General features: G+C 40.5%; 1 protein-coding gene across 2 annotated transcripts in view; it reads left to right on the top strand.

Annotated features, from left to right (window-relative positions):
* ZFR2 (zinc finger RNA binding protein 2) overlaps positions 1–26,852 on the top strand; it is a 517,666-nt gene that overhangs the window by 220,779 nt on the left and 270,035 nt on the right. For both annotated transcript variants that reach the window (XM_053703133.1, XM_053703132.1), the window contains exons 9-10: positions 1,192–1,340; positions 2,192–2,333. In XM_053703133.1, the coding sequence (XP_053559108.1) occupies positions 1,192–1,340; positions 2,192–2,333 (291 nt within the window). The remainder of the gene's footprint in view (positions 1–1,191; positions 1,341–2,191; positions 2,334–26,852) is intronic.

Genomic DNA, 26,852 nt, shown 5'->3' with positions numbered 1-26,852 from the left:
ATCCTTTACTTATTGAAAGTATTCAGTTGCGTTAGATAAAATATAAAGGCGAGTTCCCATTCACTAATCTCCGGTCCCTGTCAGTCTGTGGCTTTATTTAAAAAAATCATCTAATTGTGCAGGAGGTTACCACCACTGCTAGGAGTGTAATGATGCCGCACTGCAGCCCGTCCTGTTTGTTTCCAAAGTAGTCAGTTTCATACCGCACTGTGCACAAATAAGGCATTGGAATAGGAACTCTATTTGTGCACAGTGCGGTATGAAACTGGCTACTTTGGAAACAAACAGGGCTGGCTGCAGTGCGGCATCATTACACTCCTAGCAGTGGTGGTAACCTCCTGCACAATTAGATGATTTTTGAAATAAATCCGAGGAAGGATGAATATATGCAAGGGCATGTATGAGCCTCACACACAGGGCGCACTGACAGGAGAAAACTCTCACTCACCTCTAGACTTTACAGCAACATCTAATCACACTGTTTACATTAGTTGCGTCTGCTGCGATCAATTCTAGTAATAGTATTGATCGCAGCAGAAGCAACAAATGTAAACAGTCTGATTAGATGTTGCTGTAAAGTCCCGAAAATACCCCCAAGCTGCCCCCAAATACAAGCCAGCATGCTTGCTACATGTCATTGACAAGGAAGCAGGCAGGCTGGAAGTCAGGCAGGCTCTGTGTCTTCTTGACACGCAGGCGCGCTTCTGTGGACAGTGCACATCCTTTTATGTGCACTGCTCCACCAAAAAAGCGCAATGCCGATGTGCCGGTGACGTCACGAGTGACGTCACCACTTCCGGTTGCGGCTGCACAGTGAATGAAAAATGCATATACGTATATGCATTTTTCATTCGAAACTGACACACACGTGATAAAGAGGACAGGGAAAGCGGCCAAAAATGTAAATCACTCATTTTAGGGTAAAAAGTGAAATATAAATTCTAAGGTACTGCTAGAAATATTTAATATAGCACAAGGAATATTTTTATTATTGTCCTGTATAGTGTTGACTGGTCCTTTAATGTATCTTGTTAGTATTCTAGTTGTAATATTGTCTTTTATTTTCCAATTTGACTGCACATAAAACTACATTATGGATTTGGTGCCCGAAAAAAGTAATATACCTGTAGCCAATAAATGTTTGACACATTTTACTTTTTTATTTGTTTTTGTCCCCCCTTCATTATACAGAAGAAAGTGAATCCACAGCTTCCAGTGGAAGTAAAGCACAGTAACAGAGCTCGGAAGCTTCAAGAGGAGAAACGAAAACGGCAGCTGATGCAGAGAGAGGACTTGAAAAGGCACCTGGAGAGACAACATCGCTGGCGTGTGGAGAGGAGGTGTGACACTCACAGGCAGGGCCAAGCGGGAGTGTGATTCATAAGCTGACGCTTCAGCACAAGGTGATAAGGAGCCAACCTCACAAGGTCTGTGAGGTCATTGTGTGGCCCAAAATTAAACTGGGGTGGTGCATTTATTAGGCTGCTTATTCGTATTCAGAATGTTCAGTTTAAAAGAGCTTTGGGATCCAAGAGATTATATATGATCTAAGGTTAGTATGCTGTACAATGCAAGCTAAACTCCTGTTACTCTTGCACTGTCATATACATGACATCAGGATATATTTTGTCTTGCTATGTACTGTTAAAAGTACATGAAACCCAACATTTTTCTTTCATGATTTGGATAGAGAATACAATTTAAAAACGGTTTCCAATTTGCTTTTTACTATTTTCAAATTTACTTTGTTCTCATGTTATTTATTTTTGAAAAGATATCTAGATATATAGCGTGCACATGTCTGCAGCACTACATGGCAGTAAATAGTGCTGCAATCTAGTGCTCTTGCTACTGAATAACATTCGTGCAAAACTCCTGCTATATCGTGCTGCAGACACGTGCACACTCCCAAGCTTGCTTTCTGCTTTTCAACAAAGAATTTGAAGAAAAGAGAGAATATGTGATAATAGAAGTAAATTGGAAAGTTGTTTAAAATTGTATGTTCTATTTGAATTATGAAATAACATGGGTTTTTTTTATGTCACTTTAATTTCGTTCCACAGGTTCTATAATGGTTCAGCAATATTGCTTAGTTGAGAATGTTATTTATAATCCTTACTTTGCAAAAAAAAAAATTCAAGTTTTTAATACTTTTTATAAAGTGATGCTTTCACATTCCCACCTTCTCTAGGAGGTATGAAGAAGCAATATACTGGAGACGGATTGAAGAGGAACATCTCTTTTGGGGGCCTCAATACAGAAGGCCAATGATTCCCGAGTGGCATCCACCCCCGCTTATGGGCCGAAGTAGCTTCCCAGTGCCACCCCTCATGGTGAGTTTAATATTGTCAGCAATATGTTTCAAAACTAGAAGTGATTTGTGCCAGAATAAGGAGAGGCCACATTGAGTTTCAACAGAGCTTAGATTTGTCTTATGCTCTGCACATAAAAGTTAATTTGTGTAGTAATGGGGGACATGTCAACCACCAATTTGGTCAAGGATAAGACTTAAAGGACATTTAAACTCACATTTTATATTTTGCATATGTATAAGTAGGATTTAAACATGTTAAACTTTATTTTTAATGCACAAGTAGATTGTCAAATGGATGGAGTCACAAATGAAATCTATATGGGTGCATTTAGATTTGAAATCGAAGCATTTTTGCAATATACTTCCATTAGCAAAAATGCTTCAAGTAAAGGTTTGTTTTTTCATTGGCATACCCACATATGCGGAGAGCACCAAACATTTTTAGAGAGTCAGCAGTATCTTGCATGATACACATTAAGTCTTCACTGACACAATACACATCACTGTCAGCTTTCGGAGTAGGCATGCTGTTTGTATCCTGAGGCTGTAATAACTAACTAGAAGCATTTTTGATAATTGAAAAATACATTGCAAAAATGCTTCTATTTAAACGTGAAATGCATTCATCCAAAACTCATCACCAGGGACAAATTATTTGCATGCTGATAAGGACAACTCCAACAGATCTCTTGGTGGACATTGATACTCGATAAACATAGTAACATAGTAGATGAGGTTGAAAAACCTATGCAAATCTTAATATACTTACAATAAATCTCAATTTGAGCTTAAAGGGACATGAAACCAAAAAAATTTCTTTCATGATTTAGAAAGAGCATGACATTTTAAACAATTTTCTAATTTACTTCTATTATCTATTTTTCTTCTTTCTTTTGATATCCTTTGCTGAAAAGAATATCTAGATAGACTTAGTAGCTGCTGATTGGTGGCTGCACATAGATGCCTTGTGTGATTGGCTCACCTATGTGCATTGCTATTTCTTCAGCAAAGAATATTTAAAGAATGAAGCAAATTAGTTAATAGAACTACATTGGAAAGTTGTTTGAATTGCATTCTCTACCTGAATCATGAAAGAGAAAAATGCTGTGTTTACTCTCCTTTTAAATTAATCCTATTAAAATGGTGACCCATTTAACAGAAGCAATCATATCCCAGAATTCTGTTTCTAGCCAGAAATGTATCTAAACCATTTTTAAATTTATCTAAGGTATTGGCATTTACTACCTCCTTAGGTAATGAGTTCTGCAATTTGATTGCTCTTACAGTAAAAACACATTTGTTGCTGGAGATTAAATCTCCTTTTGTCATTAACAATTTTCTTGGAATAAACCTTGAATACATTTTATATAAAGTAATCATCTCACCTCTCAGGAGCAATTATTATTTGTAGAGCACCAACAGATTCTGTAGCGCTATAAACTTAGGCATGATAGGCAAGGTAACATTTATAGGAATCATGTGGGTAGAGGAGCCTGCCGAGAATTGCACTGTTGTAGTCAGCTCTTATGAAGGTGATCTACAAACAGCTGGGCTCATAGACTTACATGCTAAGGGGTTTCAAGGGGATAACAAAGGAGGAGAGGAACATTGGTTAGAAAAGGTTAGCTCAGATTTTATGCATCCCTGAACAATAGTGCCTTTAGGGAGAGCCCAAAACTTTCAAAACTAGGGGAGATACTTGTGGAGCGAGGCAGAGAGTTCCACAAATTAGGGGCCAGTCTGGAAAAGCCCTGTAGACGGGAATCTGAGGAGGTAACAGGGGAGGAGCTCATGAGCAGAGCTAGAGGACGGGAGGGAGAGTATCTGGAGACAATGTCTGGGCTATAGGGGGGTACAGTGCAATTGTATGTCAGAATTTTGTGTTTAATTCTGTAAGTTAGAGCAAGCTAGTGAAGGGATTAGCAGATGAAGAATGACTTGTAAGGAAGATGAGCCTGGCAGAGGCATTCATTATGGATTGTAAAGTGGCTAGACTGCAGCTAGGGAGACCAGAGAGGAGTTGCAGTAGTATGCAACACTGGGAGCAATTTGAACACATCTGCTGAACTATTGGTGGTTGCACATAAGTGCCTCTCTTCAGTCAGCAGCTAGCTCCCAGAAAAACAGTGCTACTCCTCAGACTATCTAGGTATGCTTTTCAACTAAGGATACCAAAAGTATTTAAATAGAAGTAAATGGGAAAGTTGTTTAAAATTGCATGTTCTGTCTGAATCATGAAATAAATATTGTTTCATGTCCCTTTTTAAGAGAATGTTTGTAAAAAAAGATTTAGAATTTCCTCCGTTATGTTTAGATTAGGGCTGCAACAACTAATCGACTAAGTCAATAATAATCGATAATGAAAATAGTTGTCAAAGATTTTTATTATCGATTAGTTGGGCTGCTTGCACGCAGCCACACTAGAGAAGGCATGTCCGTTGCAGAGCGGTGAAGAGAAGCGATCAGAGAAGACGTGTGGGAAGAGAGGGAAGTGAAAAGTGTCCGTAGTGTGCGATAGACTTCTTTCAAGTTGCAAATATTTGCTGCAAGGTGGGTAATAACTAGCAGATATCGGCAATTATGCACACTGGTGAGGGGGGCGATGGAGGAGGGAGATATTATTAGCTGTAGCTGGCTGCCACTTGACTTAGTCGTTTATTACAGCTGCTTGAATGAATAGTGAATTGCTGACTGACTCCAAATGACTATTAATTACTAATGTTCTTCTTTTTGCCAGTTATATTTCTCCAACATAGGTGTGTCCGGTCCACGGCGTCATCCTTACTTGTGGGATATTCTCTTCCCCAACAGGAAATGGCAAAGAGCCCAGCAAAGCTGGTCACATGATCCCTCCTAGGCTCCGCCTACCCCAGTCATTCTCTTTGCCGTTGTACAGGCAACATCTCCACGGAGATGGCTTAGAGTTTTTTAGTGTTTAACTGTAGTTTTTCATTATTCAATCAAGAGTTTGTTATTTTCAAATAGTGCTGGTACGTACTATTTACTCAGAAACAGAAAAGAGATGAAGAATTCTGTTTGTATGAGGAAAATGATTTTAGCAACCGTAACTAAAATCCATGGCTGTTCCACACAGGACTGTTGAGAGCAATTAACTTCAGTTGGGGGAACAGTTTGCAGTCCCTTGCTGCTTGAGGTATGACACATTCTAACAAGACGATGTAATGCTGGAAGCTGTCATTTTCCCTATGGGATCCGGTAAGCCATGTTTATTACGATTGTAAATAAGGGCTTCACAAGGGCTTATTTAAACTGTAGACTTTTTCTGGGCTAAATCGATTGATTATTAACACATATTTAGCCTTGAGGAATCATTTTATCTGGGTATTTTGATATAATAATATCGGCAGGCACTGTTTTAGACACCTTATTCTTTAGGGGCTTTCCCAAAGCATAGGCAGAGTCTCATTTTCGCGCCGGTGTTGCGCACTTGTTTTTGAGAGGCATGGCATGCAGTCGCATGTGAGAGGAGCTCTGATACTTATAAAAGACTTCTGAAGGCGTCATTTGGTATCGTATTCCCCTTTGGGTTTGGTTGGGTCTCAGCAAAGCAGATACCAGGGACTGTAAAGGGGTTTAAAGCTTAAAACGGCTCCGGTTCCGTTATTTTAAGGGTTAAAGCTTCCAAAATTGGTGTGCAATATTTTCAAGGCTTTAAGACGCTGTGGTGAAAATTTGGTGAATTTTGAACAATTCCTTCATGTTTTTTCGCAATTGCAGTAATAAAGTGTGTTCAGTTTAAAATTTAAAGTGACAGTAACGGTTTTATTTTAAAACGTTTTTTGTACTTTCTGATCAAGTTTATGCCTGTTTAACATGTCTGAACTACCAGATAGACTGTGTTCTGAATGTGGGGAAGCCAGAATTCCTATTCATTTAAATAAATGTGATTTATGTGATAATGACAATGATGCCCAAGATGATTCCTCAAGTGAGGGGAGTAAGCATGGTACTGCATCATTCCCTCCTTCGTCTACACGAGTCTTGCCCACTCAGGAGGCCCCTAGTACATCTAGCGCGCCAATACTCCTTACTATGCAACAATTAACGGCTGTAATGGATAATTCTGTTAAAAACATTTTAGCCAAAATGAACCCTTGTCAGCGTAAGCGTGGCTGCTCTGTTTTAGTTACTGAAGAGCATGACGACGCTGATATTAATATCTCTGAAGGGCCCCTAACCCAATCTGAGGGGGCCAGGGAGGTTTTGTCTGAGGGAGAAATTACTGATTTAGGGAACATTTCTCAGCAGGCTGAATCTGATGTGATTACATTTAAATTTAAATTGGAACATCTCCGCATTTTGCTTAAGGAGGTATTATCCACTCTGGATGATTGTGAAAATTTAGTCATCCCAGAGAAACTATGTAAAATGGACAAGTTCCTAGAGGTGCCGGGGCTCCCAGAAGCTTTTCCTATACCCAAGCGGGTGGCGGACATTGTTAATAAAGAATGGGAAAGGCCCGGTATTCCTTTCGTCCCTCCCCCCATATTTAAAAAATTGTTTCCTATGGTCGACCCCAGAAAGGACTTATGGCAGTCAGTCCCCAAGGTCGAGGGAGCGGTTTCTACTTTAAACAAACGCACCACTATTCCCATAGAGGATAGTTGTGCTTTCAAAGATCCTATGGATAAAAAATTAGAAGGTTTGCTTAAAAAGATGTTTGTTCAGCAGGGTTACCTTCTACAACCCATTTCATGCATTGTCCCTGTCACTACTGCCGCATATTTCTGGTTTGATGAACTGCTTAAGGTGCTCGATAGTGACTCTCCTCCTTATGAGGAGATTATGGACAGAATCAATGCTCTCAAATTGGCTAATTCTTTCACTCTAGACGCCTCTTTGCAATTGGCTAAGTTAGCGGCTAAGAACTCTGGGTTTGCTATTGTGGCGCGCAGAGCGCTTTGGTTGAAATCTTGGTCGGCTGATGCGTCTTCCAAGAACAAGCTACTAAACATTCCTTTCAAGGGGAAAACGTTGTTTGGTCCTGACTTGAAGGAGATTATCTCTGATATCACTGGGGGTAAGGGCCACGCCCTTCCTCAGGATCGGCCTTTCAAGGCAAAAAATAGACCTAATTTTCGTCCCTTTCGTAAAAACGGACCAGCCCAAGGTGCTACGTCCTCTAAGCAAGAGGGTAATACTTCTCAGGCCAAGCCAGCTTGGAGACCAATGCAAGGCTGGAACAAGGGAAAGCAGGCCAAAAAACCTGCCACTGCTACCAAGACAGCATGAAATATTGGCCCCCGATCCGGGACCGGATCTGGTGGGGGGCAGACTCTCTCTCTTCGCTCAGGCTTGGGCAAGAGATGTTCTGGATCCTTGGGCGCTAGAAATAGTCTCCCAGGGTTATCTTCTGGAATTCAAGGGACTTCCCCCAAGGGGGAGGTTCCACAGGTCGCAGTTGTCTTCAGACCACATAAAAAGACAGGCGTTCTTACATTGTGTAGAAGACCTGTTAAAAATGGGAGTGATTCATCCTGTTCCATTAAGAGAACAAGGGATGGGGTTCTACTCCAATCTGTTCATAGTTCCCAAAAAAGAGGGAACGTTCAGACCAATCCTAGATCTCAAGATCTTAAACAAATTTCTCAAGGTCCCATCGTTCAAGATGGAAACCATTCGAACTATCCTCCCTTCCATCCAGGAAGGTCAATTCATGACCACGGTGGATTTAAAGGATGCGTATCTACATATTCCTATCCACAAGGAACATCATCGGTTCCTAAGGTTTGCATTCCTGGACAAACATTACCAGTTCGTGGCGCTTCCTTTCGGATTAGCCACTGCTCCAAGGATTTTCACGAAGGTACTAGGGTCCCTTCTAGCGGTGCTAAGACCAAGGGGCATTGCAGTAGTACCTTACCTGGACGACATTCTGATTCAAGCGTCGTCCCTTCCTCAAGCAAAGGCTCACACGGACATTGTCCTGGCCTTTCTCAGATCTCACGGCTGGAAAGTGAACGTGGAAAAGAGTTCTCTATCCCCGTCAACAAGGGTTCCCTTCTTGGGAACAATTATAGACTCCTTAGAAATGAGGATCTTTCTAACAGAGGCCAGAAAAACAAAGCTTCTGGACTCTTGTTGGATACTTCATTCCGTTCCTCTTCCTTCCATAGCTCAGTGCATGGAAGTGATCGGGTTGATGGTGGCGGCGATGGACATAGTTCCTTTTGCGCGCATTCATCTAAGACCATTACAACTGTGCATGCTCAGTCAGTGGAATGGGGACTATACAGACTTGTCTCCGAAGATACAAGTAAATCAGAGAACCAGAGACTCACTCCGTTGGTGGCTGTCCCTGGACAATCTGTCTCAAGGGATGTTGTTCCACAGACCAGAGTGGGTCATTGTCACGACCGACGCCAGTCTGATAGGCTGGGGCGCGGTCTGGGGATCCCTGAAAGCTCAGGGTCTTTGGTCTCGGGAAGAATCTCTTCTACCGATAAATATTCTGGAACTGAGAGCGATATTCAATGCTCTCCAGGCCTGGCCCCAGCTTGCGAGGACCAGGTTCATACGGTTTCAATCAGACAACATGACGACTGTTGCGTACATCAACCATCAGGGGGGAACAAGGAGTTCCCTAGCGATGGAAGAAGTAACCAAAATTATTCTTTGGGCGGAGTCTCACTCCTGCCACCTGTCTGCTATCCACATCCCAGGAGTGGAAAATTGGGAAGCGGATTTTCTGAGTCGGCAGACATTGCATCCGGGGGAGTGGGAACTCCATCCGGAAATCTTTGCCCAAGTCACTCACCTGTGGGGCATTCCAGACATGGATCTGATGGCCTCTCGTCAGAACTTCAAAGTTCCTTGCTACGGGGCCAGATCCAGGGATCCCAAGGCGGCTCTAGTGGATGCACTAGTAGCACCTTGGACCTTCAAACTAGCTTATGTGTTCCCGCCATTTCCTCTCATCCCCAGGCTGATAGCCAGGATCAAGCAGGAGAGGGCGTCGGTGATCTTGATAGCTCCTGCGTGGCCACGCAGGACTTGGTATGCAGATCTGGTGAATATGTCATCGGCTCCACCTTGGAAGCTACCTTTGAGACGAGACCTTCTTGTTCAGGGTCCGTTCGAACATCCGAATCTGGTTTCACTCCAGCTGACTGCTTGGAGATTGAACGCTTGATTTTATCGAAGCGAGGATTCTCAGATTCTGTTATCGATACTCTTGTTCAGGCCAGAAAGCCTGTGACTAGAAAGATTTACCACAAAATTTGGAAAAAATATATCTGTTGGTGTGAATCTAAAGGATTCCCTTGGGACAAGGTTAAGATTCCTAGGATTCTATCCTTCCTTCAAGAAGGATTGGAAAAAGGATTATCTGCAAGTTCCCTGAAGGGACAGATTTCTGCCTTGTCGGTATTACTTCACAAAAAGCTGGCAGCTGTGCCAGATGTTCAAGCCTTTGTTCAGGCTCTGGTTAGAATCAAGCCTGTTTACAAACCTTTGACTCCTCCTTGGAGTCTCAATTTAGTTCTTTCAGTTCTTCAGGGGGTTCCGTTTGAACCCTTACATTCCGTTGATATTAAGTTATTATCTTGGAAAGTTTTGTTTTTAGTTGCGATTTCTTCTGCTAGAAGAGTCTCAGAATTATCTGCTCTGCAGTGTTCTCCTCCTTATCTGGTGTTCCATGCAGATAAGGTGGTTTTACGTACTAAACCTGGTTTTCTTCCAAAAGTTGTTTCTAACAAAAACATTAACCAGGAGATTATCGTACCTTCTCTGTGTCCAAAACCAGTTTCAAAGAAGGAACGTTTGTTGCACAATTTGGATGTTGTTCGCGCTCTAAAATTCTATTTAGATGCTACAAAGGATTTTAGACAAACATCTTCCTTGTTTGTTGTTTATTCAGGTAAAAGGAGAGGTCAAAAAGCAACTTCTACCTCTCTCTCTTTTTGGATTAAAAGCATCATCAGATTGGCTTACGAGACTGCCGGACGGCAGCCTCCCGAAAGAATCACAGCTCATTCCACTAGGGCTGTGGCTTCCACATGGGCCTTCAAGAACGAGGCTTCTGTTGCTCAGATATGTAGGGCAGCGACTTGGTCTTCACTGCACACTTTTACCAAATTTTACAAGTTTGATACTTTTGCTTCTTCTGAGGCTATTTTTGGGAGAAAGGTTTTGCAAGCCGTGGTGCCTTCCATTTAGGTGACCTGATTTGCTCCCTCCCTTCATCCGTGTCCTAAAGCTTTGGTATTGGTTCCCACAAGTAAGGATGACGCCGTGGACCGGACACACCTATGTTGGAGAAAACAGAATTTATGTTTACCTGATAAATTTCTTTCTCCAACGGTGTGTCCGGTCCACGGCCCGCCCTGGTTTTTTTAATCAGGTCTGATATTTTATTTTCTTTAACTACAGTCACCACGGTACCATATGGTTTCTCCTATGCAAATATTCCTCCTTAACGTCGGTCGAATGACTGGGGTAGGCGGAGCCTAGGAGGGATCATGTGACCAGCTTTGCTGGGCTCTTTGCCATTTCCTGTTGGGGAAGAGAATATCCCACAAGTAAGGATGACGCCGTGGACCGGACACACCGTTGGAGAAAGAAATTTATCAGGTAAACATAAATTCTGTTTTTTCTTGTTTGCTTGCACTTCTCTTGGCTTTTTTGAGTAATTGCGTAGATAAAAACAGTGAGGCCAGAGCTTATGGATTATCTCTGCTTGGTTCCCAGCAAGTTACTTGATCCGGACCCTCCCTTGGCCCCCCTCCATGCGATCTGGTCCGGTGCCCGTGATCTCCCCACACCCCATGCGATCTTCTTAACAGACAGCTCTATATTAAAAAGATCACTGCTGTGACTGCTTCTATTAGAATCACATGGGGTGTGAGGAGATCGCGGGCACCGGACCGAAGGGGAGGGGCTAAGGTGAGGGTCCGGATCAAGTAACTTGCTGGGAGCCAAGGGGAGATAAGATATAAGCTCTAGTCTCACTGTTTTTACAACACTCCTGTGACTGCTTCTGTAACTGTTAGGATCGCACAGGGGTGTGAGGAGATCGCGGGCACCGGACCGGATGGAAGGGGAGGGGCTAAGGGGAGGTTCCGGATCAAGTAACTTGCTTGGAGCCAAGGGGAGATAAGACATAAGCTCTGGTCTCACTGTAGTGTTTTTATCTAACTAACTGAAAGCCAACTTAGCCAAGAGAAGCGTGAGCATACAATATTTTATCTATTTGTATTTCTGCAGTAAGGCAGTTTGTTTGTAATACTCTGTTAAACCAAACAGACTATGTTTGTTCATTAATTTTTTTATTTTTTTTTACAAATGGTATATTGTTTTTTTTGTTGTCTTTTATAGGTTTTTTTTTTAACAGATTAATCGAAAAAATAACTAATCGATTATGAAAATAATAGTTAGTTGCTGCCCTAGTTCAAATAGGTCGCTCTGAGGAATACTGCTTCACTGATGTAAGATTTTAAAAGCTGTACTTTTAACCTCTAGACCAATGAGCTAATTTCTTTTGATAAAGCTTTTACTACTAAACGGGTAATATTTGAGAAAAAGGGACCAGAGAGGAACAACTAGCCAATACACTTAAAAAGGCATATGTGCGTTACATTCAAGATAAAACTGTACTGAACTGGGATAAATATAGGAAGATCAGAGGAGAAAGGGACCTGTTTCTTAATCAAATGATGGTAGAGGAGGACAGGAAGCAAAAAGCTTTCTTTGCAGGGAATCGGGGTATCTCAGCTAAAATATTATCGAAAATGGTCAAAAATAGACAACAGAAAAACTTTATTACAACTATTACATATCAGAACAGGAGATTCAACAAGAGTTCAGAGATTAGACAAGTTTTTTTTGACTATTATCAAAAGCTGTATTCTCCCACTATAATAGATCAAGACAATAAAGAGAAATTCTGGCAGAAGATTAAAATACCCCAGATTACAGAGCAAGACCTACAAAGGTTGAACGAACCAATTACAATAAGAGAGATATCAGACGCCATAATCAACCTCAAAGGAGGTAAAGCTCCGGGACCGGATGCTCTACCGGCCGAATTTTATAAATTATTACGAGAACCAATTCTTCCTCTTTTACAGGCAATATTTAATGATTACTTTATTGGAAATAAACCACAATCCCCTTTGTTCACAGCTTCAAATGTGGTCCTGATTTTAAAGAAGGGAAAAGATCCGAGCTCTCCTTCATCATATAGACCGATCTCCCTCCTAAATCAGGACTACAAACTGCTAACAACAATTATTTCCAATCGTCTCAAGGAAAGCCTGCACTATATGATACATCCAGACCAGGCTGGTTTTATGACAGGTCGGAATCCAGTTAAAAACATACGGAGAGTACAGCTGGTCCTGGATTATTTTGCCAATAAAGAGCACAAAAAATCTCATCGTAAACCTGATCTGGCGATTCTTACAATCGACGCCGAAAAGGCGTTCGACTCGATTGGGTGGGATCATCTCTTTGAATCATTAGAGAGGTTTGGCCTGACAGGGGCATTTCATCAATTCATACAGAAAATTTATAAAAATCCTGTATCAGCAATCATAGTAAATGGTGAAACAGACAGATTCTTTCTGAGGCGGGGGACAAGGCAGGGGTGCCCGCTATCCCCATTACTTTTTAATCTGTCTTTAGAACCCTTGGCAATTTATTTAAGACAGGAGGTAAAGGGGATTAGAATAGGCCAACAGGAGATGGTGCTATCACTTTTTGCGGATGATCTCTTATTATTTCTAAGCAACACAATTCAGTCCATACCTCAAGTTCTATCTATAGTTGGCCTATTTGGATCTTTTTCCGGTTATAGGATTAATAACGAGAAATCGGAACTGTTATGGATTCAGAAACCAGCCCAAACAATAAATCATCCGTTCCAGGAAACTTTATGTATACAATATTTGGGCTTAAGTCTGAGTAGCAATCCTAGGGAGTGGTATGAACTTAACTTTGTTAAATGCATCAAGCAAATACAGGAAAAAGTTCAAAATTGGGTTAACCTGCCACTTAGTATGACGGCTAGAGTTATGCTCATAAAAACTATTATATTCCCTAAATTACTTTACTTTCTTCAAAACTTTCCATTGCTGTTATACAAGAAAGATATTTTGATGCTTCAGAGGGCTTTTAATAATTTTATTTGGCGGGGGAAGAGGCCACAAATAGCTTTTGAAACTTTGACACTGACAAAACGATGTGGAGGCCTTGTATGCCCAAATATTAGAACCTATAATTATGCCGCTGTCTGTAAATTTGCATTAGATTGGATCACTGAAGGAGACCATGTTACATGGTTTGACCTGGAGTCGCACATGGTGGCTCCCTTTGATTTAAAAGCAATTATACATAATCCAGCGAGAAAATTGCCGTCCAATATAACACAATATGTGAATATTCAAGATGTGGTTAGGACATGGCAGAAAGTAGGCTTAGCAACTAAGAGTAATTTCTTTCATGTAATTAGCAAGTCCATGAGCTAGTGACGTATGGGATATACATTCCTACCAGGAGGGCCAAAGTTTCCCAAACCTCAAAATGCCTATAAATACACCCCTCACCACACCCACAAATCAGTTTTACAAACTTTGCCTCCTATGGAGGTGGTGAAGTAAGTTTGTGCTAGATTCTAAGTTGATATGCGCTCCGCAGCAGGTTGGAGCCCGGTTTTCCTCTCAGCGTGCAGTGAATGTCAGAGGGATGTGAGGAGAGTATTGCCTGTTTGAATAAAATGATCTCCTTCTACGGGGTCTATTTCATAGGTTCTCTGTTATCGGTCGTAGAGATTCATCTCTTACCTCCCTTTTCAGATCGACGATATACTCTTTTATATATATATATACCATTACCTCTGCTGATTTTCGTTTCAGTACTGGTTTGGCTTTCTTCAAACATGTAGATGAGTGTCCTGGGGTAAGTAAGTCTTATTTTCTGTGACACTCTAAGCTATGGTTGGGCACTTTTAATAAAGTTCTAAATATATGTATTCAAACATTTATTTGCCTTGACTCAGGATGTTCAACATTCCTTATTTTCAGACAGTCAGTTTCATATTTGGGATAATGCTCTTGAATCAATCATTTTTCTTACCTTAAAAATTTGACTTTTTTTTCCCTGTGGGCTGTTAGGCTCGCGGGGGCTGAAAATGCTTCATTTTATTGCGTCATTTTTGGCGCGGACTTTTTTGGCGCAAAAAATCTTTTCTGTTTCCGGCGTCATACGTGTCGCCGGAAGTTGCGTCATTTTTGACGTTCTTTTGCGCCAAAAATTTCGGCGTTCCGGACGTGGCGTCATTTTTGGCGCCAAAAGCATTTAGGCGCCAAATAATGTGGGCGTCTTATTTGGCGCTAAAAAAATATGGGCGTCGCTTTTGTCTCCACATTATTTAAGTCTCATTTTTCTTTGCTTCTGGTTGCTAGAAGCTTGTTCCTTGGCATTATTTCCCATTCCTGAAACTGTCATTTAAGGAATTTGATCAATTTTGCTTTATATGTTGTTTTTTCTCTTACATATTGCAAGATGTCTCACGTTGCATCTGAGTCAGAAGATACTTCAGGAAAATCGCTGTCTGATGCTGGAACTACCAAAGCTAAGTGTATCTGCTGTAAACTTTTGGTAGCTGTTCCTCCAGCTGTTGTTTGTATTAATTGTCATGACAAACTTATTAATGCAGATAATATTTCCTTTAGTAATGTACCATTACCTGTTGCAGTTCCATCAACATCTAATGTTCAGAATGTTCCTGATAACATAAGAGATTTTGTTTCTGAATCCATCAAGAAGGCTATGTCTGTTATTCCTCCTTCTAGTAAACATAAAAAATCTTTTAAAACTTCTCTTTATACAGATGAATTTTTAAATGAACATCATCATTCTGATTCTAATGACTCTTCTGGTTCAGAGGATTCTGTCTCAGAGGTTGATGCTGATAAATCTTCATATTTATTTAAAATGGAATTTATTCGTTCTTTACTTAAAGAAGTACTAATTGCTTTAGAAATTGAGGATTCTGGTCCTCTTGATACTAAATCTAAACGTTTAGATAAGGTCTTTAAATCTCCTGTGGTTATTCCAGAAGTTTTTCCTGTTCCTGGTGCTATTTCTGAAGTAATTTCCAGAGAATGGAATAATTTAGGTAATTCATTTACTCCTTCTAAACGTTTTAAGCAATTATATCCTGTGCCGTCTGACAGATTAGAATTTTGGGACAAAATCCCTAAAGTTGATGGGGCTATTTCTACCCTTGCTAAACGTACTACTATTCCTACGTCAGATGGTACTTCGTTTAAGGATCCTTTAGATAGGAAAATTGAATCCTTTCTAAGAAAAGCTTATCTGTGTTCAGGTAATCTTCTTAGACCTGCTATATCATTGGCTGATGTTGCTGCAGCTTCAACTTTTTGGTTGGAAACTTTAGCGCAACAAGTAACAGATCAAGATTCTCATAATATTATTATTCTTCTTCAACATGCTAATAATTTTATCTGTGATGCCATTTTTGATATTATCAGAGTTGATGTCAGGTTTATGTCTCTAGCTATTTTAGCTAGAAGAGCTTTATGGCTTAAAACTTGGAATGCTGATATGTCTTCTAAATCGACTCTACTTTCCATTTCTTTCCAGGGTAACAAATTATTTGGTTCTCAGTTGGATTCTATTATCTCAACTGTTACTGGTGGGAAAGGAACTTTTTTACCACAGGATAAGAAATCTAAGGGTAAAAACAGGGCTAATAATCATTTTCGTTCCTTTCGTTTCAACAAAGAACAAAAACCTGATCCTTCATCCTCAGGAGCAGTTTCAGTTTGGAAACCATCTCCAGTCTGGAATAAATCCAAGCCTTCTAGAAAAGCAAAGCCAGCTTCTAAGTCCACATGAAGGTGCGGCCCTCATTCCAGCTCAGCTGGTAGGGGGCAGGTTATGTTTTTTCAAAGAAATTTGGATCAATTCTGTTCACAATCTTTGGATTCAGAACATTGTTTCAGAAGGGTACAGAAATGGTTTCAAGATAAGACCTCCTGCAAAGAGATTTTTTCTTTCCTGTGTCCCAGTAAATCCAGTGAAAGCTCAAGCATTTCTGAAATGTGTTTCAGATCTAGAGTTGGCTGGAGTAATTATGCCAGTTCCAGTTCTGGAACAGGGGCTGGGGTTTTATTCGAATCCCTTCATTGTACCAAAGAAGGAGAATTCCTTCAGACCAGTTCTGGATCTAAAAATATTGAATCGTTATGTAAGGATACCAACGTTCAAAATGGTAACTGTAAGGACTATCTTGCCTTTTGTTCAGCAAGGGCATTATATGTCCACAATAGATTTACAGGATGCTTATCTGCATATTCCGATTCATCCAGATCATTATCAGTTCCTGAGATTCTCTTTTCTGGACAAGCATTACCAGTTTTTGGCTCTGCCGTTTGGCCTAGCTACAGCTCCAAGAATTTTTACAAAGGTTCTCGGTGCCCTTCTGTCTGTAATCAGAGAACAGGGTATTGTGGTATTTCCTTATTTGGACAATATCTTGGTACTTGCTCAGTCTTTACATTTAGCAGAATCTCATACGAATCGACTTGTGTTGTTTCTTCAAGATCATTGTTGGAGGATCAATTCACTAAAAAGTTCATTGATTCCTCAGACAAGGGTAACCTTTCTGGGTTTCCAGATAGATTCAGTGTCCATGACTCTGTCTTTGACAGACAAGAGACGTCTAAAATTGATTTCAGCTTGTCGAAACCTTCAGTCACAATCATTCCCTTTGGTAGCCTTATGCATGGAAATTCTAGGTCTTATGACTGCTGCATCGGACGCGATCCCCTTTGCTCGTTTCACATGCGACCTCTTCAGCTCTGTATGCTGAATCAATGGTGCAGGGATTACACAAAGATATCTCAATTAATATCTTTAAAACCGATTGTACGACACTCTCTAACGTGGTGGACAGATCACCATCGTTTAATTCAGGGGGCTTCTTTTGTTCTTCCGACCTGGACTGTAATTTCAACAGATGCAAGTCTTACAGGTTGGGGAGCTGTGTGGGGATCTCTGACGGCACAAGGAGTTTGGGAATCTCAGGAGGTGAGATTACCGATCAATATTTTGGAACTCCGTGCAATTTTCAGAGCTCTTCAGTTTTGGCCTCTTCTGAAGAGAGAATCGTTCATTTGTTTTCAGACAGACAATGTCACAACTGTGGCATACATCAATCATCAAGGAGGGACTCACAGTCCTCTGGCTATGAAAGAAGTATCTCGAATTCTGGTTTGGGCGGAATCCAGCTCCTGTCTAATCTCTGCGGTTCATATCCCAGGTATAGACAATTGGGAAGCGGATTATCTCAGTCGCCAAACGTTGCATCCGGGCGAATGGTCTCTTCACCCAGAGGTATTTCTTCAGATTGTTCAAATGTGGGAGCTTCCAGAAATAGATCTGATGGCGTCTCATCTAAACAAGAAACTTCCCAGGTATCTGTCCAGATCCCGGGATCCTCAGGCGGAAGCAGTGGATGCATTATCACTTCCTTGGAAGTATCATCCTGCCTATATCTTTCCGCCTCTAGTTCTTCTTCCAAGAGTAATCTCCAAGATTCTGAAGGAATGCTCGTTTGTTCTGTTGGTAGCTCCGGCATGGCCTCACAGGTTTTGGTATGCGGATCTTGTCCGGATGGCCTCTTGCCATCCGTGGACTCTTCCGCTAAGACCAGACCTTCTGTTGCAAGGTCCCTTTTTCCATCAGGATATCAAATCCTTAAATTTAAAGGTATGGAGATTGAACGCTTGATTCTTGGTCAAAGAGGTTTCTCTGACTCTGTGATTAATACTATGTTACAGGCTCGTAAATCTGTATCTAGAGAGATATATTATAGAGTCTGGAAGACTTATATTTCTTGGTGTCTTTCTCATCATTTTTCTTGGCATTCTTTTAGAATTCCGAGAATTTTACAGTTTCTTCAGGATGGTTTAGATGAAGGTTTATCCGCAAGTTCTTTGAAAGGACAAATCTCTGCTCTTTCTGTTCTTTTTCACAGAAAGATTGCTAATGTTCCTGATATTCATTGTTTTGTACAAGCTTTGGTTTGTATAAAACCTGTCATTAAGTCAATTTCTCCTCCTTGGAGTTTGAATTTGGTTCTGGGGGCTCTTCAAGCTCCTCCTTTTGAACCCATGCATTCATTGGACATTAAATTACTTTCTTGGAAAGTTTTGTTCCTTTTGGCGATCTCTTCTGCCAGAAGAGTCTCTGAATTGTCTGCTCTTTCTTGTGAGTCTCCTTTTCTGATTTTTCATCAGGATAAGGCGGTGTTGCGAACTTCTTTTGAATTTTTACCTAAGGTTGTGAATTCCAACAACATTAGTAGAGAAATTGTGGTTCCCTCATTATGTCCTAATCCTAAGAATTCAAAGGAGAAATCGTTGCATTCTTTGGATGTTGTTAGAGCTTTGAAATATTATGTTGAAGCTACTAAGTCTTTCCGAAAGACTTCTAGTCTATTTGTTATCTTTTCCGGTTCTAGAAAAGGCCAGAAAGCTTCTGCCATTTCTTTGGCATCTTGGTTGAAATCTTTAATTCATCATGCCTATGTCGAGTCGGGTAAAACTCCGCCTCAGAGAATTACAGCTCATTCTACTAGGTCAGTATCTGGGCGTTTAGGAATGAAGTTTTCCTGGGCGTTTAGGAATGAAGCTTCGGTTGATCAGATTTGCAAAGCAGCAACTTTTACTAAATTCTGCCATTTTGATGTATTTTCTTCTTCTGAAGCAGTTTTTGGTAGAAAAGTACTTCAGGCAGCGGTTTCAGTTTGAATCTTCTGTTTATGTTTTTCATTAAACTTTATTTTGGGTGTGGATTATTTTCAGCAGGAATTGGCTGTCTTTATTTTATCCCTCCCTCTCTAGTGACTCTTGCGTGGAAAGATCCACATCTTGGGTAGTCATTATCCCATACGTCACTAGCTCATGGACTCTTGCTAATTGCATGAAAGAAAACATAATTTATGTAAGAACTTACCTGATAAATTCATTTCTTTCATATTAGCAAGAGTCCATGAGGCCCGCCCTTTTTTGTGGTGGTTATGATTTTTTTGTATAAAGCACAATTATTCCAATTCCTTATTTTATATGCTTTCGCACTTTTTTCTTATCACCCCACTTCTTGGCTATTCGTTAAACTGATTTGTGGGTGTGGTGAGGGGTGTATTTATAGGCATTTTGAGGTTTGGGAAACTTTGCCCCTCCTGGTAGGAATGTATATCCCATACGTCACTAGCTCATGGACTCTTGCTAATATGAAAGAAATGAATTTATCAGGTAAGTTCTTACATAAATTGTTTTTCGTAAATCTGTCTTCCTCCCACTTACAGGGAATCCAAGCTTCCCGCCAGGTTTGAACATGTCGGTCTTTTCCAGATGGGCACAGGCAGGGCTCTATTCATTAGGCCAATTATGTCAGGAAAACCAATTGGTAGTTAGACCCTTCGAGGAATTGAAAGGCAAATATAATTTAGAAAGGTCATCCTTTTATGCCTACTTACAAGTTAGACATTGGATTGGAGACCTAAGAAATGAAACAGGGATCGGATTAGACAAGGGGGAAGTTAGTAGTGTAATCTACGCTTACTCCGAGGGGGCAATTTTTTTTTTCAAGAGTATATAAAATGCTAATGAACATTCAAGGGGAAGCCCATATGGAGGGACTACTTAGGAAATGGAACTAAGTATTACCTCTAATAGGGAAAGAACGGATAGCCGATAGTGTCAGACTGGCTATGAAAGCAACAACCCTAGTCACCTGGTGGGAATCGCATACCAGATTACTGACTATGGCATACTTGTCCCCGGCCCGAATAGCTATATGGAGGGGCGATACAACATCTGGGGAGTGTCCCAAATGTAGACAAGAAAAGGCAGATTTAACCCACTGTTTCTGGGAATGCCCTAAAGTGAGGCAATTCTGGTACAAAGTTAATTTTTGGTGTAATAAGGTTATGGGAGTCCAGACAAGGCTTTCACAACCTGAGATATTCCTTCTGTTCCAATACAATAGTAGTAAACCGGGAGTCAACCATAAATTTTTGAATGCCATGATATTGGTAGGGAGAAACGTGATCCTCTCTAACTGGAAGAGTAGAGGTGACCTCAAGTTGTCCGAATTCCTTAGGAAAGCCCAATATCAAATATTATTGGATCAGCATAATATAAAAACTTCTAATAACAAACAACTTCGACAATTTTTTAACAAATGGAAGGAGATGATTCTATCCCTTTCTATAATTAGTCAGAGGCAAATATTGTCAGCTTTTAAGAGGTCTGAATGGTTCCAACATCAGATACAGATAGGAAGATTACCCAGATCATGGGCAATGGACTAACGGACGGGGAGAGGGGGGAGAACTAACTAATTATTTTCCCTCTGCTTCTTTCCTTTTTTTTTTTCTTTTTTTTTTTTTTTTTTTCCTCTCCCTTCTCTTGGTAAATATTGTAAATATGTAATGAGACCTAGTTGAACCAAATGTATTCCACTAGATTATACTGTGATATTATACTTTTGATGTATTTTCTCTGTTTAGTAGATAAGATTCGATGTGGATGGTGGAAGCTGTAATTTTTTTTTTTTTCTTTCCTTGTTCCTGTTTTGTGGAAAATCAATAAAATATAATATTTAAAAAAAAAAAAAACGGGTAATATTCTATGCCATTTGTACTTAGTGCCCTATTATTATTAGTATTCTTTATGCTGCCAAATTCTGTAGTGCTCGGTACATAAGTGCACAATCACACTGCTTAATGGTAACAAATACAAATCCATAAAACAGACTAAATTAATAAGAGCTCTACTCTGAAGAACTTAGGGGTCCTCATATATTAGTTGACTGAATAAGGGCAGACACATTTCTTTTTATTGATACTCCCATGTTAGTCTTGGCAAAATGCACAATTTGTTCACTGGATGATGGACCGCATTTGGAGACCCTAGAATGGAAAAGTAGAAGCCAGAATTTCAGTCACAGTCTCTGCATAATTGCTGATCTAGTGGGGCAAAATTAACTGGTGTGAGCCACTAACGTGTTTTAAAATCTTTTGTAAAAAATTAAATAAAAATAAATTACAATTTAATATTGTCAGTGATTCTCTACATGTCAGGACACTAAGACTTTCAGCTAAAGTATGAGGCAAGATCAGACGATTTGAGTACATCAGCCACATGATAGATATATATATATATATATATATATATATTTATTTTTTCTTTTTCTTTTTAATGACACGATGAGTCAATGGATCATCTCAATTACTAATGGGATATTCACCTCCTGGTCAGCAGGAGGAGGCAAAGAGCACCACAGCAAAGCTGTTGAATAGCTCCTCCCTTCCCTCCCACTCCAGTCATTCTCTTTGCCTACGTTAGTGATAGGAAGAGGTAAAGTGAGGTGTTAGTATAGATTCTTCAATCAAGAGTTTATTATTTTTAAAGTAGTGCAAGATTGTGCTGCTTTGTTCTAGGGTGTAGCCATAGTCCATATCAGTCTCAAGTAGGGCATTGGTGGCTTTAGAGCAATGGGAACTTGTGGGACATAATTCTCACTGCGCCTCCCATATACTGATGCTGCCCTAATCCTAAATAAGATGATTCCGCTTCTTTCCTTTTTCCACAGGGCAATGGGATGGAGAGGACCTCTTAAACCTGCTGGGCTGCCCTGCTGTTGGGCAGGAAGAGTGGACCTCTTGACACTGTGAGAATATTGTGCTGTTCCTCAGCACGGAAGTAAGGACAGTCTTTGATTCTGGGGCCATGCCTTTGACATTGAACAGTATGTGGGTTCTCTTTAACAGGGGAGAGCTTACATACTGCTTAACTTTCTGACATTCTGGCACTTTGTTTTAGCCTAGAAGCGCGGGGACATCGCAGGGGTTACCTGTGTTATTGGGGCTTACTCTATTATGTTTATTAGTCATGACTCAGTAAATCAGTATAGAGATGGCTGACGCAAGGGGTCCGGTTTTATTGCGCTGTACTGCAAGGCTTAATGCTTGAAGTGTGGGTACAGGGTTCCAGGTTCTTTCTTTTTTTCCCAGGGTTTGTGTTATGTGTTTACGCCCACGAGGGGCGGGGCTTGATGTCGCACGCTTAAGATTGCGTGTTGTGGCATATAGAACAAGCGATCTTAGGGAAGTCGATCTTAGCAGTTGACGACTAGTTGACGATTAGTCTCGTGGGGGCAGGTAGGAGCCGCATCTATTGTGAATGTTATTATCGTGCAGGAAGAGGAATGAATATATATATATATATATATATGTATATATATATATATATATATATACACAGAATTATATCTGCACATTATTTATATAGGTCTTTTGTTAGACTTTTTCTTAAAGGCACAGTAAAACAAAGTTTTAGTCCTACTGTTAAATACATTTTTCAATATTTGACCATGTTTTTGCTTTTGCATCTGTTATCATGGATGACCTTGAACAGCATACATTTCCCATGTGTTTAGATGCCATTGTGGAACCCCCGGTTACTCTTTGTGACACTTGTATTGAGAGAGCCTTACAATGTAAAGAGAAAATATTTTTTAATAAAGATATGTCTAAAGAATGTTCTCAGACCAATGAGATTCAGGGTATGCCACAACTTTCTCCCCAAGCGTCACAGCCTTTAACGCACGCTCAAACGACGCCATGTTCCTCAACGGCGTCTGCTTCTTTCACTTTGCAGGATATGGCTGAAGTTATGTCATCCACTCATCCAGTGTTACAGGGCAAACGCAGCAGGTCAGAGACCCATGTGGTTCCTGCGACTTCTGATGCTTTGATGGCTATCTCCGATGTATCCTCCCAGGGATCTGATTTGGGGGGAAGGGATGCCCTCTCTGAGGGGGAACTGTCTGACTCAGGGCGTGCATTACCTCAGACAGATTCGGACGTCATGTCCTTCAGATTTAAACTGGAACACCTCCGTCTGTTGCTGTGGGAGGTTTGGATGACTCTGGACGCCTGTGACTCTATTGTGGTACCTCCAGAGAAGTTGTGTAAGATGGACAAATACTTAGAGGTGCCTTCTTACTCTGTCTTTCCGGTTCCTAAGAGAATTTCGGAAATTGTTACACGGGAATGGGAAACACCGGGTATCCCGTTTCCCCTTCCCCTATTTTTAAGAAGATGTACCCTATAGCTGACACCGTTCGGGACTCTTGGCAAACGATCCCTAAGGTGGAGGGAGCTATTTCTACCCTGGCTAAGCGTACGACTATCCCTATTGAGGACAGTTGTGCTTTCAAAGACCCTATGGATAAAAAGTTGGAGGGTCTTCTAAAAAAGCTATTTATTCATCAAGGGTTTCTATTACAACCGACGGCCTGCATTGTACCAGTCACAACTGCGGCTGCCTTTTGGTTTGAAACCTTAGAAGAGTCTCTTAAGATTGAGACTTCTTTAGAGGAAATAATGGATAGAATTAAGGCCCTTAAGCTGGCTAATGCTTTTGTTACGGATGCCGCCTTTCACATCGCCAAATTGGCGGCTAAGAATGCAGGATTTTCCATTCTAGCGTGCAGAGCCTTATGGTTAATATCTTGGTCTTTACTCTTCCATGTACTAATTATGTGAAACAGTATCTAATATTTAGGATGCCTATACTCCCCTTAAAGGAAAAAAAAATAAAATAAATCTATATACTGTATGTATATTTTCACGTAATTTATAAAGAAGTGGTCACGAGATACTAGTGGGATAATCCAGAAGGGTTGTGCCATCAGGTCTATTCACTCACTAATCCTTTGTCTCACACATTTAACATTTTTTGTTTTCTCTTTTTTTCTACTAAGTTTGGCCTTTTTGAGGTTCATAATAATACTTAAAACCAAGTGTTTTACCTTATTTCCTTGTTTAATACTATAATTCCTTTTTTTTTTTTTATTACTTTGTTTCAACTAGCTTTTACTATACGCTGCAGTTTATGGATAAATTTGTCAGCTCAAACCAATTTAAATCACCTACTATGCCTCCCAAACAAAGAGACAAAAAATCACGTAATAGCTTGGAACCAGCTATGGAAGGGTCTAGTGAACTTATTCCTCAGTCTTCTTTATATATTGATACCAATAGTCTAGTCAAACAAATATCAGGAATTGTGATGCCTCAATTTGATGGTATTAAGAAAGAAATAACTATCGACTAGATTACGAGTTTTGTGGTATGAGTGAAAAAGCAGCGTTAAGGCTCTTTTTTACTACCGCTGGCATTACGAGTCTTGTAGATTTAGCTGCACCGCACACTTTTTTTGGCCGGAACGCAACGTAACTACCGCAGCTTTCAAAAAGTCCTTTTTCAATGGGACTTCCACAGCGCCGGTATTTCGAGTTTGCCTGGGAGGCCAAAACGTGAGTGGTACAGCCAATACCGTCAAGATCCATACCGTAAACTGAAAGTCAGTAGTTATGGGTTTTATGCTACAATGCCGTAACATAAAACTCACAACTAAAGTGCTAAAAAGGTACACTAACACCCATAAACTACCTATTAACCCCTAAACCGAGGCCCTCCTGCATCACAAACACTAAAATAAAATTATTAACCCCTAATCTGCCGCTCCGGACATCGCCGCCACTATAATAAACATATTAACCCTAAACCGCCGAACTCCCACATCGCAAACACTAATTAAATATTAACCCCTAATCTGCCGCTCCCAACTTTGCCGCCACTATACTAAAGTTATAAAATCCTAACCCTAACACTCCCTACTTTAATATAATTAAAATAAATCTAATAAAAAAATCCTATCATTAACTAAATAATTCCTATTTAAAACTAAATTCTTACCTGTAAAATAAACCCTAAGCTAGCTACAATATAACTAATAGTTACATTGTAGCTAGCTTAGGTTTTATTTTTATTTCACAGTTAAGTTTGTATTTATTTTAACTAAGTAGACTAGTTAGTATATAGTTAACTATTTACTAACCACCTAGCTAAAATAAATACAAATTTACCTGTAAAATAAAACCTAACCTGTCTTACACTAACACCTAACCTTACACTACAATTTAAATAAATTAGATTAATTAAATACAATTAACTAAATTACAAAAAAACAAACACTAAATTACACAAAATAAAAAATAAATGATCAGATATTAAAACTAATTACACCTAATCTTATAGCCCTATCAAAATAACCCCCCCCCCCAAATTTTTTTAAAAAAACCCTAGTCTAAACTAAACTGCCAATAGCCCTTAAAAGGACCTTTTGCGGGGCATTGCCTCAAAGAAATCGTCTTTTACCTGTAAATAAAAATACAACCAACCACCCAACAGTAAAACCCACCCACCAACACAACCAACCCCCCAAATAAAATCCTAACTAAAAAAACCTAAGCTCTTCATTGCCCTGAAAAGGGCATATGGATGGGCACTGTCCTTGAAAGGGCTTTTAGCTCTTTTTCGGTGCCCAAAACCCACCCAATAAACCCTTAAAAAAAAAACCTAACACTCCCCCGAAGATCCACTTACAGTTTTTGAAGACCCGGCATCCATCCTCATCGAAGCCGGCAGAAGTCTTCATCCAATCCGGCAGAAGTCTTCATCCAGACGGCATCTTCTATCTTCATCCATCCGGCGCGGAGCGGCTCCATCTTCAAGACATCCGGTGCGGAGCATCCTCTTCTTTCCACGGCGACTGAAGAATGATGGTTCCTTTGAGTGACGTCATCCAAGATGGCGTCCCTTGAATTCCGATTGGCTGATAGAATTCTATCAGCCAATCGGAATTAAAGGTGAAAAAATCCTATTGGCTGATGCAATCAGCCAATAGGATTGAGCTTGCATTCTATTGGCTGTTCCAATAAGCCAATATAATGCGGGCTCAATCCTATTGGCTGATTGGATCAGCCAATAGGATTGAAGCTCAATCCTATTGGTTGATTGCATCAGCCAATAGGATTTTTTCACTTTTAATTCTGATTGGCTGATAGAATTCTATCAGCCAATCGGAATTCAAGGGACTCCATCTTGGATGACGTCACTTAAAGGAACCTTCATTCTTCAGTCGCCGTGGAAAGAAGAGGATGCTCCGCACCAGATGTCTTGAAGATGGAGCCGCTCTGCGCTGGATGGATGAAGATAGAAGATGCCGGATTGGATGAAGACTTCGGCCCGCTTGGATGAGGACTTCGGCCCGCTTGGATGAAGACTTCGGCCCGCTTGGATGAAGACTTCGGCCCGCTTGGATGAAGACTTCGGCCCGCTTGGATGAAGACTTCGGCCCGCTTGGATGAAGACTTCGGCCCGCTTGGATGATAAGTGTAGGGGTTAATAAGTGTAGGTAGGTGGCGACAATGTCGGGGGCGGCAGATTAGAGGTGTTTAAACTCTGGGTTCATGTTAGGGTGTTAGGTGTAAACATAACTTTTTTTCCCCCATAGGAATCGATGGGGCAGCGTTACGGAGCTTTACGCTCCTTTATTGCAGGTGTTAGACTTTTTTTCAGCCGGCTCTCCCCATTGATGTCTATGGGGAAATCGTGCACGAGCATGTAAACCCA

The sequence above is a fragment of the Bombina bombina genome, chromosome 2 (genome assembly GCF_027579735.1).
Source record: "Bombina bombina isolate aBomBom1 chromosome 2, aBomBom1.pri, whole genome shotgun sequence".
NCBI classification, from domain to species: domain Eukaryota; kingdom Metazoa; phylum Chordata; class Amphibia; order Anura; family Bombinatoridae; genus Bombina; species Bombina bombina.
Note: the sequence above shows the minus strand (reverse complement) of the source record. Positions and strands in the feature narration are given on the sequence as shown.